Source organism: Neltuma alba, unplaced genomic scaffold (genome assembly GCF_004799145.2).
Source record: "Neltuma alba isolate B1F8T4 unplaced genomic scaffold, ASM479914v2 tig00001315_pilon, whole genome shotgun sequence".
Classification (NCBI taxonomy): Eukaryota; Viridiplantae; Streptophyta; class Magnoliopsida; order Fabales; family Fabaceae; genus Neltuma; species Neltuma alba.
Window position 1 is genome coordinate 87,384 of NW_021632415.1, and position 17,695 is coordinate 105,078.

The 17,695-nt window shown below is 34.2% G+C and overlaps 4 protein-coding genes across 4 annotated transcripts; 1 reads left to right on the forward strand and 3 right to left on the reverse strand.

The window, feature by feature from the left end:
• Positions 1-740: 740 nt before the first annotated feature.
• On the forward strand, positions 741-6,134 carry LOC114755116 (5-methyltetrahydropteroyltriglutamate--homocysteine methyltransferase 1-like). The gene is made up of 12 exons (XM_028943995.1): positions 741-770; positions 1,258-1,611; positions 2,026-2,113; positions 2,408-2,535; positions 2,621-3,012; positions 3,096-3,259; positions 3,658-3,738; positions 3,836-4,002; positions 4,101-4,206; positions 4,315-4,565; positions 4,681-4,882; positions 5,575-6,134. The coding sequence occupies exons 2-12, from the start codon at positions 1,262-1,264 to the stop codon at positions 5,941-5,943; spliced, it is 2,298 nt and encodes a 765-aa protein (XP_028799828.1). The 5' UTR covers positions 741-770; positions 1,258-1,261; the 3' UTR covers positions 5,944-6,134.
• An 812-nt stretch (positions 6,135-6,946) lies between these two features.
• LOC114755153 (inactive protein RESTRICTED TEV MOVEMENT 2-like) lies at positions 6,947-8,472 on the reverse strand. Its single transcript, XM_028944034.1, has 2 exons — positions 8,364-8,472; positions 6,947-7,611 (listed from the first exon to the last, which is right to left on the reverse strand). The coding sequence occupies exons 1-2, from the start codon at positions 8,470-8,472 to the stop codon at positions 6,947-6,949; spliced, it is 774 nt and encodes a 257-aa protein (XP_028799867.1).
• A 3,806-nt stretch (positions 8,473-12,278) lies between these two features.
• On the reverse strand, positions 12,279-13,948 carry LOC114755161 (inactive protein RESTRICTED TEV MOVEMENT 2-like; the record flags this gene model as incomplete). Its single annotated transcript, XM_028944042.1, has 3 exons — positions 12,279-12,520; positions 13,141-13,557; positions 13,927-13,948. Coding segments are annotated over 3 exons (681 nt in total), but the record flags the coding sequence as incomplete, so codon positions are not given.
• A 2,738-nt stretch (positions 13,949-16,686) lies between these two features.
• LOC114755172 (uncharacterized) lies at positions 16,687-17,106 on the reverse strand. The gene has a single exon (XM_028944050.1). The coding sequence runs from the start codon at positions 17,104-17,106 to the stop codon at positions 16,687-16,689; it is 420 nt and encodes a 139-aa protein (XP_028799883.1).
• Positions 17,107-17,695: the final 589 nt, after the last annotated feature.

Sequence of the window (17,695 nt, forward strand, 5' to 3'; positions counted from 1 at the left end):
CATTTATCCTTCCCCACTCTCACTTTATTACCATTTCCTATCTTCCAACACATATTTTCCAATAGGAAACCTCTTCCCTCTAACGAACTGCTCCAATCCCAGGACGCTCGTTTGCGTTTCTTTACCTCCAGGAAACTCTCGTTTGAAAAGTGTTTGCCCTTTAACATCCTACACCCAAAATCTCCGGCATGTTGTAATTGTCTCCAAACTGTTTTAGCTAGCATTGAACTCGGAAATCTCTAAAACCCAACTCCCCCTTCAAGCTTTGGATAGCCCCATGTTTTCGGTGAATATTCTTGCTTTGGATAGTCCAACTCTTTACAGGATTTTCTGGGAAAGGAAAAGCTGACGGCGACTTATCTCAACTCACGAATGAGATGGAAAGTCTTGGAATGAAATAAAATCTCTTTTGCTTTCACAAATAATTACAAACTGATGAGTGCAACTTACCTCAAATCATTCAGTTCCAGACAAAAAGTTCGGATAAAGAGACTATGATAATAAAAGAACGAAATGTCCGAACTCTGAAGGGTTCAGAAAATTTGAAAATGACTTGTAAAATTAGATTCTATATTATTAAATTCATAGTGTTGTTGAGAGAGAAAATCATAGGGGGGAAAAAAGAAAAAGAAAAAGGGAGCTCTGGAGCGCTATAAAATGCACGTAGTCTCGCTTCGATCACTAGCGTTCTTCGCATTTTCTCGTCGCTCGCCCTCGTTCTCTGCCTACACTTCATCTTTCCTTTGTTTCACTCTAAGAGCTACTGCTAGGTGAGTTCTACTTCACTGCCTCTGATTCTTCCTTGTATTTCGGTGTTCTTAATTATGCATTTTAATGTTAGAACCAATGTTCGATCTATATATGTAATGGGTTTTCTTTTATTGAGTATATCCGTAATGTTCTTGATGTGGCCATCTGCTTTTGGCTTTTCAGGGTCTCATATATTTTGAAGGTCAGGTCCTTTGACTTTTTAGGCATCTAGAAATGAAAGAGAAGATAACTGAAATGGATGTTTCAATAATTTCTGTGAAGACTGTAATGTGATGGAGTAGCTTTACCACTACTACTATGAGCCGCCCCTTTGCCCCTGCCTGTATCTCTGTTGCAAATAGTTGCACTCGGTTTAATTACCTTGTTTCTCTTCTGTCTTTGTTTTGCCATTATCACAAAAGAATTAATAGGATTTTAAATAAATTATTCTTGAGCATATTTTGGCTGGTCATGCGAAATATTCAAATTGTGTATTGGCAATAACAGATCAATGGCATCTCACATTGTTGGTTATCCCCGCATGGGGCCCAAGAGAGAGCTTAAGTTTGCCTTGGAATCATTTTGGGATCGAAAGATTAGTGTCGAGGAACTGAAGAAGGTTGCTGCAGATCTCAGATCAGCCATCTGGAAGCAGACAGCCGTTGCTGGAATCAAGTATATTCCAAGCAACACATTCTCGTACTACGATCAAGTATTAGACACCACAGCCATGCTTGGGGCTGTTCCTGCTAGATATAATTGGAATGGTGAGGAGATTGGCTTTGATATTTACTTCTCCATGGCACGAGGGAATGCATCTGTACCTGCTATGGAAATGACCAAGTGGTTTGACACCAATTAGTAAGTAGATTATTCATTCGTTTAATTGCTTTCATATATGGAATAATGTGAGGCACTAGGTAACTTCTGCATGAATGCAATTGTTAAAAGGCTTTTCAAAGTACCCGTATCCTATTTTTTATGCGATTGGATGGATGAAATTGAAACACTTAGTTGATATGGAAGATCTATGGGAAGAAATATTTGAAATCCATGCATCATGGTTGAAAATTGTTATATGGATTAAATTTATTATTATCTTTTTGTGTATCTAAAAGACTCACTTTAATTCAGTCAGAAAAAGGGTATAATTTGCAGCTGCCCATTCCAGATATTGTCCACTTAAGTGATATATCCAACTGTGAACACAGATTCTGGCGATTTTGGTTTAATTATTTTTTAAGTTGAGCAAAGTTATAATCTCTTGTGGCACAGTCATTACATTGTCCCTGAATTGGGTCCAGATGTTAAGTTTTCCTACAAATCACACAAGGCAGTGGATGAATACAATGAGGCCAAAGCTGTAAGTACATAGATTTCCTTGTTTCATGTGGTGTTATTATGTAGATGGAAATTGATAGGCCATCTTAGACTTACACTATCAAGCGGTTGTTGCATTTCATTTAAGGATATGTTTTGCAATCTAAATGAATTGTGGAAGTATATAAATGCCAGAATCCGTTTTACTAGAAATAGTTTTTTTCCACTTCTAAGTGAAATCTGGTACTTCACTACTCTGGAATGTTATAGAATTTGGGGTTGGATTTTCTGCTTCTTTTTCTGATCTTTATAAATGCATATACTTCCTACTATGCAGCTAGGAATTGACACTGTACCAGTGCTTGTGGGACCTGTATCCTACTTGTTGCTGTCAAAACCAGCAAAGGGTGTTGAGAAATCTTTTCCTCTTCTTTCACTAATTGATAAGATCCTTCCTGTTTACAAGTATGCATGGCCTTAATCTCTATTGACGTATATCCTTTTATCATAAATGATGTTTACATTATTCATGCTTCATAATTTATTGAAGGGAGGTTGTGACTCAACTGAGGACAGCTGGTGCTACATGGATCCAATTTGATGAACCCATGCTCGTCAAGGATCTTGATGTTCACCAATTACAAGCGTTTAGTTATGCCTATGAAGAGCTTGATTCAACTTTATTTGGTCTGAATGTTCTAATAGAGACATACTTTGCTGATGTTCCTGTTGAGGCATACAAAACACTTACCTCTCTGAAGGCTGTTACTGCATATGGATTCGACCTTGTTCGAGGGACAAAGACACTTGATGTAATAAAGAGGGGATTTCCACCGGGAAAATTTCTGTTTGCTGGTGTAGTTGATGGAAGGAATATTTGGGCCAACAATCTCGCATCTTCCCTGAGCACCTTGCAGGCTCTTGAAGATGTTGTTGGAAAGGGTAATTTACTTTTGATTGCATTATCTAATGATTACTTGTCGTATACTAGAAGCTAAAAGGTTCATTATCATTTGCTTCTGCAGAGAAGGTTGTGGTCAGCTCATCTTGTTCACTTCTTCATACGGCTGTTGATCTGGTGAATGAGACTAAGTTGGACCAGGAGATTATGTCTTGGCTTGCATTTGCGGCACAAAAAGTAGTTGAGGTAAATGCCTTGGCCAAGGCATTGTGTGGACAAAAGGATGAGGTGCACTTTCTTAGCCTTACTTTTTGGTTAAAAATTTAAACCTGCCTTTTACTAGGAATCCCAATTGAATAGTGATTTGAATATTTGGGGCTTGAGAAGTTGTTGAGTAGAGATTTATAATGGCATTAAAAAAAAAAAACAAATTTTCACCTTGCAGATACAGTTTATTTGCTAAAACCTTCTCAAACCACTTTATTGCCTTTTGTTGGTTGCTTTTCTAGATTTGTTCTGTCACTGAAAATTTTCATCTTGTTTCTGCGTACTGCTGTTATATTGAGACTTTTTAATCAAAAATAAATATATTCCATGATTTTGAAAATTCTCTCTTTTTCTGCTCTGGCAACTTGTTTATAATATAGTGGATATTCTTCGTCATATTACTGCTCATCTTTCTGCAGGTTTTCTTCTCTGCTAATGCCACTGCGTTGGCCTCAAGGAAGTCCTCCCCAAGAGTGACAAATGAGGCTGTCCAAAAGGCTGTGCGTGTTTCCCAAGATTATTCATTATGCTTGTACTATATATATTGACCTGTAAGTTGAAAGTATGCTACTGAGCTGTAAATTTATCTTTGCTTAGGCTGCTGCTTTGAAAGGTTCCAATCACCGCAGGGCTACAAATGTAGATGTTAGGTTGGAAGCTCAACAGAAGAAAATGAATCTTCCTATTCTTCCAACTACCACACTTGGATCTTTCCCTCAGACTGCAGATCTTAGAAGAGTGCGCCGTGAATATAAGGCCAACAAGTCAGCACCTATGATCATATCATTTTCTTTTGTTGTATCCCTAATCTCACTGTTTTACAAATTTTTCGTTTAAATTGGTATATCTACTTTGTTATTAGGATCTCTGAGGAAGATTACATCAAATTTATTAAGGAGGAGATCAACCAAGTAGTTAAACTCCAGGAAGAACTTGATATCGACGTTTTGGCACACGGGGAGCCAGAGGTAAGGAGCATATAATTTTGTTAAATTGGAAATTTAATGAGGACAACACTATTATGGAAATATTGTTCAAATAGTCATTACTGTTGTGAAAATGCTTTCTTAATTCAGAGGAATGACATGGTTGAATACTTTGGAGAACAATTATCTGGTTTTGCTTTCACTTCCAATGGATGGGTTCAATCTTACGGATCCCGCTGTGTCAAGCCACCAATTATCTATGGAGATGTAAGCCGTCCCAAGCCCATGACAGTCTTCTGGTCTTCAATGGCTCAAAATCTGACTAATAGACCGATAAAAGGAATGCTTACTGGTCCCGTTACGATTCTGAACTGGTCCTTTGTAAGAGATGACCAGCCTAGGTCTGACATTTAACAGCTTTGGCTACTCCTTAAACAAATTGTATTATGTTATGCCTGGTTATTTTAACATCAACCATCTGATTTTTGTTTTGGGTAATTAACTTTCTGATTTTAGATTTGAGACCTGCTACCAGATTGCTTTGGCCATCAAGGATGAAGTTGAGGATCTTGAGAAAGTTGGTATTACTGTCATCCAGATTGATGAAGCTGCTCTGAGAGAAGGATTGCCTCTAAGGAAGTCTGAGGAGGCTTTCTATCTTAACTGGGCTGTTCATTCATTTAGGATCACCAACTGCGGTGTTAAGGACACTACACAGGTCTAGTTTTTACGTTTCGTACTAAAACGCATTACATTACAAGTTTTTTCCCCCACTCGTTATTGATGTAACACACTCGCGCGCGCACTACTACTCATGCAAACAGAGACGGGGGCAGAGAGAGGGAGATCAAAGAGGGAGATGTAGACAGAGACATAAAGGGAGAGATAAAACCAGAAGGAGGGGGGATATGAAGAAAGATTTTTTTGGGGGGGGGGGGGGACAAAATGAGAGAGGAAGAAGTTGTCTAAGCATCGTGGGACTTAAGATTTCATTCATCAAAGTCTGCCATCCCAAAGGACACGAGGGAAATACGTACAGGTTGAGGCTTGCTTCTCATGAAGAAAACATCCCTGTGGCCAGTTGCAGCAAATGAAATAAAAAGCAATCCACTTGCCAGCAACAACAGAAAGTAAATAAAATAAAATGTAAAAGTATGATAGGTTTCCTCAAAATGTATTAATTCTTATATTCCATCGGTTTCACACTGGAGTCCGGACTCCATTTAACAGGTTACCATAGGGAAAAATATATAAAAAGGTGCAAAATTCAAATTTCCTCTGTCAGAATGGTTCAGACAGTTAATAGAGACCTATGAATTTGTGAAGCAAGTTGGTTTTCATTATTCTAAGTTTATGAAGATTGTAAGTTTTACCTTGAAATTTAATACCTCTTATGCTTTTGCTGGACAGATACACACCCACATGTGCTACTCAAATTTCAATGACATCATTCACTCAATCATAGATATGGATGCTGATGTGATTTCTCTTGAGAACTCCAGATCAGATGAGAAGTTACTTTCAGTCTTCCGTGAAGGAGTCAAATATGGCGCCGGCATTGGTCCCGGGGTCTATGATATTCACTCTCCAAGAATCCCTCCTACAGAAGAAATTGCTGACAGAATCAAAAAGATGCTTGCAGTTCTTGAGAGCAACATTCTGTGGGTCAACCCAGACTGTGGCCTCAAGACTCGCAAATACTCTGAGGTGAAGCTTGCTCTTACCAATATGGTTGCTGCAGCCAAGCTTATTCGCAATCAACTTGTTTGTGATAAGTGAGTTTAAAATGAGCAGACGAAGTCAAGGTCGAATTCTCTTCAGTTAATAAATTATTGTATGTAGAGGCTTAAAAGAGACACGGAAAACATATGCAATGCAGCTTTTTAAATTGGAAACCTTAGTCCTTGAGTGGGGATTCATGTGCCTTCTTTCTTAAGTAATTCCTTCTCCTTTCGGAGGGTCTCTTTCTCTCCAGAATCTTCATTGTTAGGTTCTTCTTCTTGATCACCCACAATATAAAACTAAGAGAAAAATGAACAGAATCTTTTACAAACAAGTTTCGGTTTCGGTTTCGGTTTTCATGATTTCAAAATTGATTGATTTTACGCAATGGTTTTATAGCCTAGTAGCATCTTCTTTTTAAGTGGGAAGTCATGAGTTTGATTCTTTTTGGTTTTTTTCTTTTGGCCAACGAACATGGGTTTCATTCCGACTGTAATTTCAAATTATTAGTGTCAATACCACTCCTTTTAATGTCTTTGATACTCATCCCAAATCAATATATTCGATCTGGCATAATATCAAAACATTTAAAAAAAAACATTTATTTATTTAATTTTGTGCATGCACATTTGCAATTTATGAATTTTAATTTTTGTTCCAAAAAAATATGTAGATATAAAAAATTATGTGAGAAAAAAAATGCAAAAATTTGATCTTTATCGTCCAAAATGAAGACCAGTATCGTCTGCCAATGTCAGGAGGATCGAAAAAGGGAACATTGCACGAACTTTTGCAATACCTTTTTCCTTTTTATTTAGTATACCAAACAGGGCCAACCTATATTGCAGAGCCATATGGAAGCAGTTTATGAAGAATTTGGATAAATACAAAGAAAAGCCATATGCTAATATATATATATATATATATATATGTCTACAAGAGCAAAAGAGAAAAAGACTTAGAGACATAAATTTCATTAATTATTAAAATTTATATTAATAATAATAAAGAAACATTTTATTGTTGAAGGTTGACGTGAAGGAAAGGAAAATTACAACAATTAACCTTGTAATTTGGAAATGGCTTCAAGAAATGACTTGCATGCTTGCCTGACGTATATGATAAGAACCACAGCAAACAATATGAGAAGGAGGATATTGACCCATTTCCTCGGCTGCTTAAAATCCTCAGATTCGAAAGACGGCTTCAAACTTATTGTGTAATCCAAAACCCTAGTTTTTGTTCTCTTGAACAGTCCCTGCTGGTTGGCTCCCGAACTTTCACCATTTTTAGAGGTTACAGCTTCTGATGATAAAGGTGGTATATTCTCAACCACCCCACTGGTTGTCACTTTCTTTTTCTTCTTAGCCTCTTGATCTTTTTCTCCTTCTTCTTCTTCCTTCTTCTTCTCCTTCTCTGGTACTGTCTCTTTCTGTTCAGAAACTTCACCTCTAGGTTTTGGTTCCGGTTTTTTGTCTTCTTCTCTTGGCTTGGATGAATCATCAGGTTCTTGTGGCTTTGAGGCTTCTTTTATGGAGAACTTGACAAAGAGCTTGCCACGTTCAAACTTGGCAGTGATGTCGTTTGTGTCGCAGTCAGAAGGAATAGAAATGGAGAATTCTTTGGTGATACGACGCCATTTGTTGTCACTTATTTGTCGTTCACCAATTATTTTTACCACAGGAGTTGAAGTGATTTGAACCTTCAGTTGATCTCTTCTGAACCCTTTGTATGTGTTGAAAAAAAATAATAAGTAACAAAGAAAATTTTAACCGGATGTTTCAATTGAAAAAAAAATTTTTAAAAAACCAGAAGAAATTGAAGCATATGTCTAATGGATCCTTTATGTTGATAGAATTTTGATAGCATTTTGTCTATATCTATGGAGAGAGAGACTAGGGTGAGGATGGAGAATTAATTTAATTACTAGATTACATAATTTTGGTTTGAATTTTCTAAAATTTAGGTTGGGAGTTCATGCAAAATGTTATATTTACTTTTATATAAATTTTAATGTTATATTTATTTGTATCAAAAAGGAAATATTGTAACCAAGAATAATTTTTGGTCCCATCCAAACAAAGGGGAAAGATGATCCGTAAATCGTAGTCGAAAAAATGAGGGTTTTGAATCAAACGTTGGCTATACAGTTAATCCGCTGCAGATTTGTTTTTCATTAAAAAAAAATAAAACCATTATTCTAAACAAAAATGAAATCACCTCAGATTAGGTTTTGAAAAAAAATACTGCATTAGTTTATTTGTAAAAAAATATGTTAATTTTTTTTAAAAATATCTTCTTTAATAATTTGCATTAGAACTATCCTGAACGAAACCCATTAACATGTATAATCAATAAGATAATTTAAGAAAAAAAGAATTCGAGAGACAAAATGAATTGAAATTTTACATTTAAACCCTTAACTAGCTTTTATATTTTAGACCGGAGAAAGTGATTACAAGGAAATGAAACTTTACCAGGCAGCTGAACAATTAAAGTTGCCGTTCTTTCGTCTCTTTCCCACTGAAAATCAGGTTCAAAGTCTTCATAGACACGATTGGCAGCAGATTGTGACTTTGGATCCATCAGTTTCTTCCTTTGTTCTTCGTCTTTCTTTTGCTTTTAGGGTTTCTGCTATATATTATCTCCGATCTCTGATCTCCTTGATGGTGACATATATATAACCCTAGTAAGCTGTGTCACTTTTTATAAGCCAGAATTATCAATACTATAGTGGTGCAAAATTCACACGCAAATCGTAAATAGTTTCCTGCAATATTTGTTTTTGCTTTATTACTTTCTTGTCGTGTAAAGTAGATCTTTGTTTTCTCTGTGTACGACTTTATTAGGTTGTTGATGCAAGAAAATATATATGCTTTGTTTCTTTGTTTGGGACTTCACAAGGTTGTCGGCATGTGTAGTTCATGCAAGGTGGCAAATAAATAAATGATTAAATACATAAATATAAAAGAAAAAGGAAGGTAGAATTGGTTGTCAGTTTTCTTCCATGCAAATCTTTCTTGAAATTATTATTATTTTGTTGCTTTCAGATTAAGGGAGGGAGGCTTGGGTTAAAAGAAATTACCTCTATACTTTTTCTCATTTTTAACAGTTTAACTATGGAAAATTCCTACCTTAATCCTCAAATGATTACTGACCTTTTTGTCTCACACTGAAAATTTTCTGATCATCTGGATGTTAAGAACTCAACTGACGTAGCACATAAATTAAAGGAAAGAATATGAGAAAATTGAATATTTAGCGTTCAATTTTACAATAATAAATGAAAAAAAATAAAAAATAATTGGTAACTATTATATATTCTGGATATAAATCAGTTGGGCTGTTGACTAGACTCGATGGGTTGGCTTGAACTACGAGACTATTTTCATGGTCAAGCTAATGAGTTAAACAATAGTGGAGCTATCATTGAGCAAGAATCAGGAATTATATCAAGAACCGATCAATCCAGTCTTGGGACTGAAGGGAAAAATGATGAAAATTAAATTAATAAAATTATTAAAAAATGACCCTCTCAAAAAGCCCAATATATTTTTAAAATAGTCCTGTGATGTTATTTTTCTGAAGACTTCATATATTGTGGTATTATTATGTTGATACCTAGACTTATTGATTTATTTCATATATATATACTCCTTCGGTGTTTAATATATGACCCAATTTTTGAGTTGGTTTTGGTCCTAAATATAAGACCCATTTCTCATATTTTTATTTTCTCTAAATTACCCCTATAGATACTCCCTCAACCATAATCAAGTAAAAGAGGGAGATGGGGTATTAAGAAAGATGATTATGGTGTTTTAGAAAAAATGTGTCACTTTTCTTATAATTAACTAATTTACCTAACTTCTGTAATCTAATCAAATTAGTTAAATAGGTCTTATATTAAGGACCGGAAGAGTATATTTGTGTGCATGTGCACGCATATAGTTAAATTTTATTATATTATTATTTAGTTATGACATCTGACCAGTTCAACCATGAGAAGCATGAATTACTGATTATTCCAGTTCTACATAGGATCCAACTTTTAGAACATTAATATGACATCTATTATATTAATTAATGTTATTGCCATTTAATATTAATTGTGCTATCTATCATTATTTTTAAGGGCATAAGAAATTCCTAAATCTATAAAATTACATTATGGTTATGTTATTCTTTCTTTTTATTCAATTTATCAGATGACCCAGCCTTTAAATTAGAGGTTGGCCTAAATTGCATGTGCAATGGGAGGAAAAATTGTTATGTACTTATCATGTTATTTAAACTTTCACAAATATGAATAATTTGAATGCAATCAAGCACTTAATACATTTTTACCTTTTATTTGTATCTACATTGAGACATTAATTTATCTTTTCATAATCTCTATCTACATTTTGGACAGATTTTAAAGATAACATAATGACATAGCTAGACTGAGGGCATGTGTTGTGAAGTTATGATATATCTTATGAAACCCAAAAAAAAAAATTTCTCTCCGATTTCTAATATAGCAGCTAGAAGAGAATTAGATAACCTATAACGATTTCTTTTTAAAACCATTTTCTCAATTTTTGACTGATTCACATTTAGCGGAGGTTTAACTTTTGTCAGGGCTCTGGATCATGACAGGACCAAACCAATATTTTCCGCAGGTTTAACCAGAAGCTCTTAGGTTTTGAAACGAGTTCTTGTTATGTTTTGTATTTTTTTAATTATAATTATTATTTTTCACAATGCAACTTTTTTTTTTACAAAAGTCAAAATATATTAGGAAAAACTAATCTCTCAATCCTTATAATTTTATTGAATTTTGAATCAGGTCCCTACATTTTTTTAAATTTTTATTTACTCTGTTATCTATTCAAGTCCTTCAAATTTATGAAACATTAATTTGCCATTAGTGGAGGCGATGTAGCCATCTTACTTAGCACAAGCATTAAACAAAAAGAAATATTGACATCAACTTTTTTCTTCGGTTATTCTCCCCTCTCTCCCCCACACCACTTTCTTCTCTCTCTCCCCTCTCCCCCCCCCCACATTCTTAGGGATTTTTCAATGATGATTCGCAATGGCTTTTACTCCTCCAAGCTCATACTTTCTCCCTCTTCTTACTCTTCATCCTGCTCTCTCTCTAAACTTCCCCAAACTCCATCCCCCACATCCTATCTCTCTCCTCTTCCCTTCATTAACCCCTCCACAATCCTCCACCATTGTAAATAACTTATTACACGTACCAAGCAAAATGGGTCAAGTTAAAAAAGATTGTAAACTCATTCTCTTTTTTATTGTCTTATCGAAATTTCACTTCAACTATGGCTTTGCTTTTGAAGGTTGGGGACCGATTTGTACGGACTAGAGAAGACAAAATAATAGTATTTAGCATGGTGGATATGGCCAGTGGTGCTGATATTGAGATGAAGTTTCTCCTTTTAGAACTTGCCATGAGTAGCTCAATTGTGAAAGAGCAGTGGTGGTGAAAGTGGTGAAGAAGCCATACGAGAAGAACTAAAGATGGAGATGGCCGAAGTCTGAAATAGAGGACAGTGTTTGTGCCTTTTTATTTTCCTGTGGCTCTCTCCCCTATCACATGCCCAATTCCTTTCCAGTGTTTGTGCTTAGTAAGACAGCCATGTCACTCCACTAACAGCAAATTCGTATTTCATAGACGGAAGGACTTGCATAGGCAACAGAGAATATAACAAGGAGTGAATAAAAAGAAAAAAAAATGTAGGGACTTGATTCAAAATCTGATGTAATTATAAGGACTGACAGATTAATTTTTGCAATATATTATTGTCAAAAAAACAAAGAGACAGCCAAACAAATAAAGATTCCTAAACTGAGCCATACAAATTTAAAATTATTAACTGTCAATGTCAATATCTTAACAGCCAATGTTAATTTTTTAATAGTAAAGGGTAATATTGTTATATTTTAGGCTTTCGGAACAAATTGAGTAAAAACTTTTAAAATAAATTTGCACATTAACCCTTTATTTTATTTACAAGCTTCGTACTTCTAACAAAAAAGTCGATCGCTACGTACATTGAGTTAGTAATTTTTGACAAAGTAGAAGAATTTTAATGAAATGAAACTCTGATTATAGAAATTTCACACATGTACAACAAGCACACAAATAATTAAATGACTTTGTATATGTCATGCTATAACATAAGTACATATAGCAAGGGATCTTGAGAGTGATGAATCAAAGGTCTGGGGTTTAGGACCCTCCAAATATATGACTTGACTACTCACTTTTTTCTCTCATTTCTCTTTGTTAAATTTCATCATTAAAAGTATTTGAAGGGATCAAATTAAAGTTGTGCAATGTAATTATAGCTCCTGGTGGGTTTTGGATCCTCCAAAAGCTGACTTGATCAAGTGTTTGAGATAGAGGCCAAGCAAAGAACCACGAAGACTAACACAAGCTTGTTCACTACTTTCTCCTGATTCGTCAGCTCTGCAACCCAACCAACGATGGCGTCCTTGTAATCCTGAACTTGCATTGAACTCAGTCCTTCAGAAAATGAAGCCCTTCTTCTGGATTCTGCTTCTTGCTTATGACGGTCTTCTGTTTCTCGGGCTTTTGCTTTTGCTTCCTCCACCAATTCTTTCCCTGCTGGATTGATTTGTGTGTTAATTATTATATATAACATTGGGCTATTAACTAAAAAAGGATATATATGGATTAGCATTGATTAATTATCAGAAAATTTATGGATTTTATCCAATAATCAGTTTTTAAAAAATATTAAGCCTGTTGTTGAATAATATTGTTTTAGATTGAGTAAGTATAGTGATTCAAATGAAATTAGGAGAAAAAAAAGCTCTTGAATTTTGATTATCTAATAATTAAAAGGAAAAAAATAAAATACCTTAAAAATTGCTAAATGACAAATTAGGAATTACCACAAAACTGTATTCAATTGCCAATTAAATGTAATAAACAAAACTGATTTGAAATTTTAAAATTCAAGAGGCATTTTTTGGGATTTTTTCTAATTAAAAATTCCTCTATTTTAATTTCATTATATAGTATTTCAGAATCCATTTTATTGTTTAGATATATGTTTAAGTGTTTATAAATAATTATGGCAAAAAAAATTGAATTCGTGTTTGTGTGTGTGATTGATTTAACTAGTTTCTCGGTAATATTGTTTTGTTTATTAAGAATGAGTAAGTTTTCAATTTCTAAATTATAGGAGTATTTAATTTAACTTAAACATTTTATATTTTTACCTTTTGGAATGTCTTCCTTCTTCTGCTCTTCTTTTGGTGGTTCTTTCCCCTTCTGGTCCATCATTGTCTCATCCTTCTTTTCAGGCTTCTTTTCTATTGCTTGTTCTGCTTTCGGTTCCCCTCTCGGCGAAGGTGGCGGTGGAGGAGGAGGAGGTGGAGGAGGAGGTGGCGGTGGAGCTTGTTGGGTCGGCGGCTGCGATGGCTGGGGAGGGATAACAGGAGTGATAAGCTTTGGAAACTTGACATACAAAGTGCCTCTCTCAAACTTGGCTGCAATTTCGTTTGTGTCTGAATCTGATGGGATTGGTAATTCCATGTAAAAACGACTCCATTTGTTGTCATCTATTTGTCGTTCACCACTTATCCTGACCTTTCGTGATGATGATATTTGAACCTTTAATTGGCTCCTTGAAAATCCTGCTAGTCACAAATCCAAATTAAGCCTTCAATATTTTCAAAAATTAAAAAATAAAAATTAGGACTTAGAGACAAATTAAAACATGTTCACATCAAATGATGACAAATTACTTGTAAAGATATTCAGACTAAAGACAAAATAATAAAAATTATCTGGGGTGGTTTAAACATGTATTAAATGCATGACTGAGGAAGACAGATCAAACAAATAACATAGAATTTTTTAAGAAGTGATAGAAGAACACTGAAATAATACTTAAGGACACTAATAATTTATCAAAAGATTTGTTGACTAATAGAACACAATAACAACGTGCGATTCGTATGGTTAATTTATCCAAAAAATATGAAAAAGGCAAATATATGAACCTTCAAGAGGATAACGAGAGTGTCACTTCGTTCATCACGAGCCCACTCATAAGGAGGTCGAAGATCTTCATAAAGACGGATTTGTGCCATTAATGATTATTGAAGATGAGATAAAGATCTCTTTCGAAGAAGACAGTGATGAAATGAGAAAGAAACTATGAAATTTGATTTGGTTTCGTGGCTTTTTATAATACACAAAAGAATAATATTAAAATCATCATAGGAGGCTTCTGTTTGTGTGTTTTCTTTGAATATTCATGTCGTAGCTTGTTCTTTCTTTTTCGTGACATACAAAGATACTTTAATTGTGTTTATTAAAGAGGGTGACTTCTCCGTTAGGCAGTCCATTGTCCAACATCTTCAAGAAAATATATGTGCAAATTCTTTTCCTTTGAATTGAGCTTTCACGTTATTCTTTTTCTCTATAAGAATAATGATATGCTAGCCTGCATGTTGTACACGTGCATATTTTTATTAATTTTCAAATATAGTATGGTCAATTATCTATTATTGCTCTTCCTAATCCTTTTTACAACATGCAAATGATGAAATTATGTAAATAAAGCTAGTAAAATTGATCATAGACCATATATATATGTTAAAAAATACAACTTCTTTCCTAAAAGCACCATTATTGATGGGGGGAGAGAGAACGAGTAAGAGAGAGACTAATTAACATTTATTAATTTGGAGGGAGTTATCTTATATATAGGATTAGAAGGATTATTTCTTAAATTATAAAATAATTAAAACTGTAAGGACTGAGTCGCAGCGAGTCAAAATTTAGGGATTTAATTACATTAAGTCAAAATGTAGGGACTAAATTACAACAAGCAGTCAAAACTATAAGGATCAAAAGATCGATTTTTCTTTTTCATCGTGACCAGTGCCTATTGGTACTCAGCTCTCTGACACCTTTTTTTTTTTAACATAAAAGTTTAGGTGAGTTGGATCCCAAGAGTTTTCTAGAACCAGGGCATGCTTCCAGACTCAAAAAACACTTGCAGAGATACTTATAGATTACCCATTAATAAGACCCTCATATCCGTAACAGGATTTAAACTCATAACCTTATAGGTTAAAGCGGACTCTTTACCAACCGAATCAACTCTTATTGGTTACCTCTCCCACTGGTTTGCCAAGTAGTTTTGTAATTCAGTGGCCTTACACTATGGGCCCAATCACATGAATTGGCCCGTTAATGGATCTAGCTGTAAGTAAACTAATAAAGACTTTCCTATCATTTATTTTTAAAAGTCAAAACTACGGCTTACTCTTTCGGCGCCAAAGATGGCAAGCTTCCAATGAGAATATTCTGAGTTTATGCCCTTTTGTTCGTATACGGACACTTTAATAATAATTAATAATCTCCAACTTTTTCATATTCAAACACACTGAACTTCTCACGAGAACACATAATTACGTACTTGCATGCAATGTTGACTTACAAAATTAAAGGAAATAAATTTCACATTTAATATACAAATTTCATTTACAGTAGGAATATAATTTATGAAGTAGTAGTACATGATAACTTATGAATCAGCAAACTTGTTTCAGATTTTTGGAACGGAGGTAGCCGGAAGGAGTCTTCAAAAATAACTTTTTAATTATGATTTATGTAAGCTTGTGAGGAAAATTTTTCCTTAATTTATATAAAAATTATAGATACTTAAAAAAAGGTAGATCCAATAATCGAGTAAAGACAATCAAAATATAGCTAGTTTGCTATAAAGAGAAAAATACATTTGTGAGTGCTCGATATGTTATCATTGGATTATACTTACCTTTTTATTTGTAGACTTCAATTATCTCAATTTTGTATATGTTGTTTAAATAACTTATAATTGGATTCACTATTACAATTTTTCAGAGTTTAACTAAAATATAAAGATATTCATATGTAATCTGCAAAATAATAAAATTTAAATAAAATATTAATTTACAAGTAAGTAGAACATTAATATATAAACCACACAAATCTCACGAAACAAATTTATTGAAGGGCAAAAATGTGACAGACTATATTTTTTTTAATTCAAAACTCGACACCACATGGTTTTTGGGCTTAACAAAAAAGGATAAAATTAAATAAATCCGACCGACTTATATATCTAAAACTTTAGATTGGACCCACCAAAGAAACTGGTTCATTGGTCTAATTGGCTGAAAATTCAAGCTAAGTCTTAATACCATGAGATAATTAATGTAAATTAATTTCATAATTGGTCACCAAAGCAATAACAAAGTGGATTAATAAACTGAACGTTTACTACTACTCCTCCGGTCCTTATTATAAGACCCCATTTGACTTTTTATTGGTCCTAATTATAAGACCCTAATCCATTTTGTCTCTTATATTTATGCATTTTTTTCCAAGATAATCCTTCTAATAATGATAGTTTTAGCCAATATACTTAATTAGCAAGGATATTTTAGGAATGACAACACTTATTTATTATAAATAACCAACTTAACTTACTTCCTTAATCTCCTCAAATAAGTCAATTGGGTCTTATAATTAGGACCGGAGGAGTATTACATAAAACTCTTTTACCATAAACCAGTCATAATAAAACTGAAAATTACAACCAAATTGAATTGGCCGAACTGATCAAAATCACAATACATCAGTATCTTTTTCACTGGATTAATTGAAAAGAAAAAAAATGAAAGAAATCCAAGACGTAAAGAACTCCCAAAACTGATCCAAGAACATGAAATATAACGATCCAATAGTAAATAAAGGATCGTGATCAATTAATTAAGCAGCAGGGGGGCCATGGATTCTCTCTGAACAGCCTTCAAGAGGAGACTATCAGCTTCAAGAACCATCTGAAGAGGAACAAAGCCAATGCCATTAGCCATAGCAATCATCATCTTCTTCGTCTCCTCTTTGAACTCTCTCAGATCGACTCTTCCATTCAGGTCATGATCGAACTGCACGAACAGTGAGTCATAAACTCGAGCAGCTTCGTCTTGTTCAGTCTTCACGTCGATCCCAAAGTGAGTCTCGAAAACCCTAAGCCTCTTCAACTCGTTCAGCATCTCACCATAAGATAGAAGACCGTCCTTGTCTGTATCAAGTTGGCCAAACAGATCACTCACTGATATGTCAAATGCTTCTTCGTCTTCCACAAAGCTCACTATTGTGGCACCGTCGAGAATTTCTACGCTCATGTTTTTGCCTGTAACGAAGAGAGAAAGGATATTCGAAATGTGTTTGTGTTTGATGAGAAGTTTGGAAAATTTGGAAACGCTGGAGGCATTTATACAGATTGCAGCAAAAGTAGTTTCCTTGCTTTCGGTTTTCTCAATGCCAAAGCTTGCATGGTTTGTGACCGTTGGTTGAGCTATTTTGGTCAAAGTTTCTCAATATATTCCTAGTTTAGTTAACACCCGACTTGCTTTGATGATTCCCATGGATTCAGTTGTATTGTCATTGTCGGAACACGACTGTCAAAGCTGTGACTATTCAAGTCATTTTTTAATCTTTGTACTACTTGACTTTAATTTTTTTTATTAGTTTTTTTTGCCAAAAAGAATTTTTTTATTAGTAGAAGTATAAAAAATTAGATAAAATCTTAGGGACTTAAGCGTTACATAGTTAAGTTGCTTGTATCTAATGAGATCATGATATATGGATTTTTTATACATTATTTATTTTTTAACAAGCTCTTGTTATTGATATTTTTATACTTTAAAATATGCTCGTTTTAATTTGATTGGACAAAATATATTAAGTAATAAGAGTAAGTACATAAGTCTT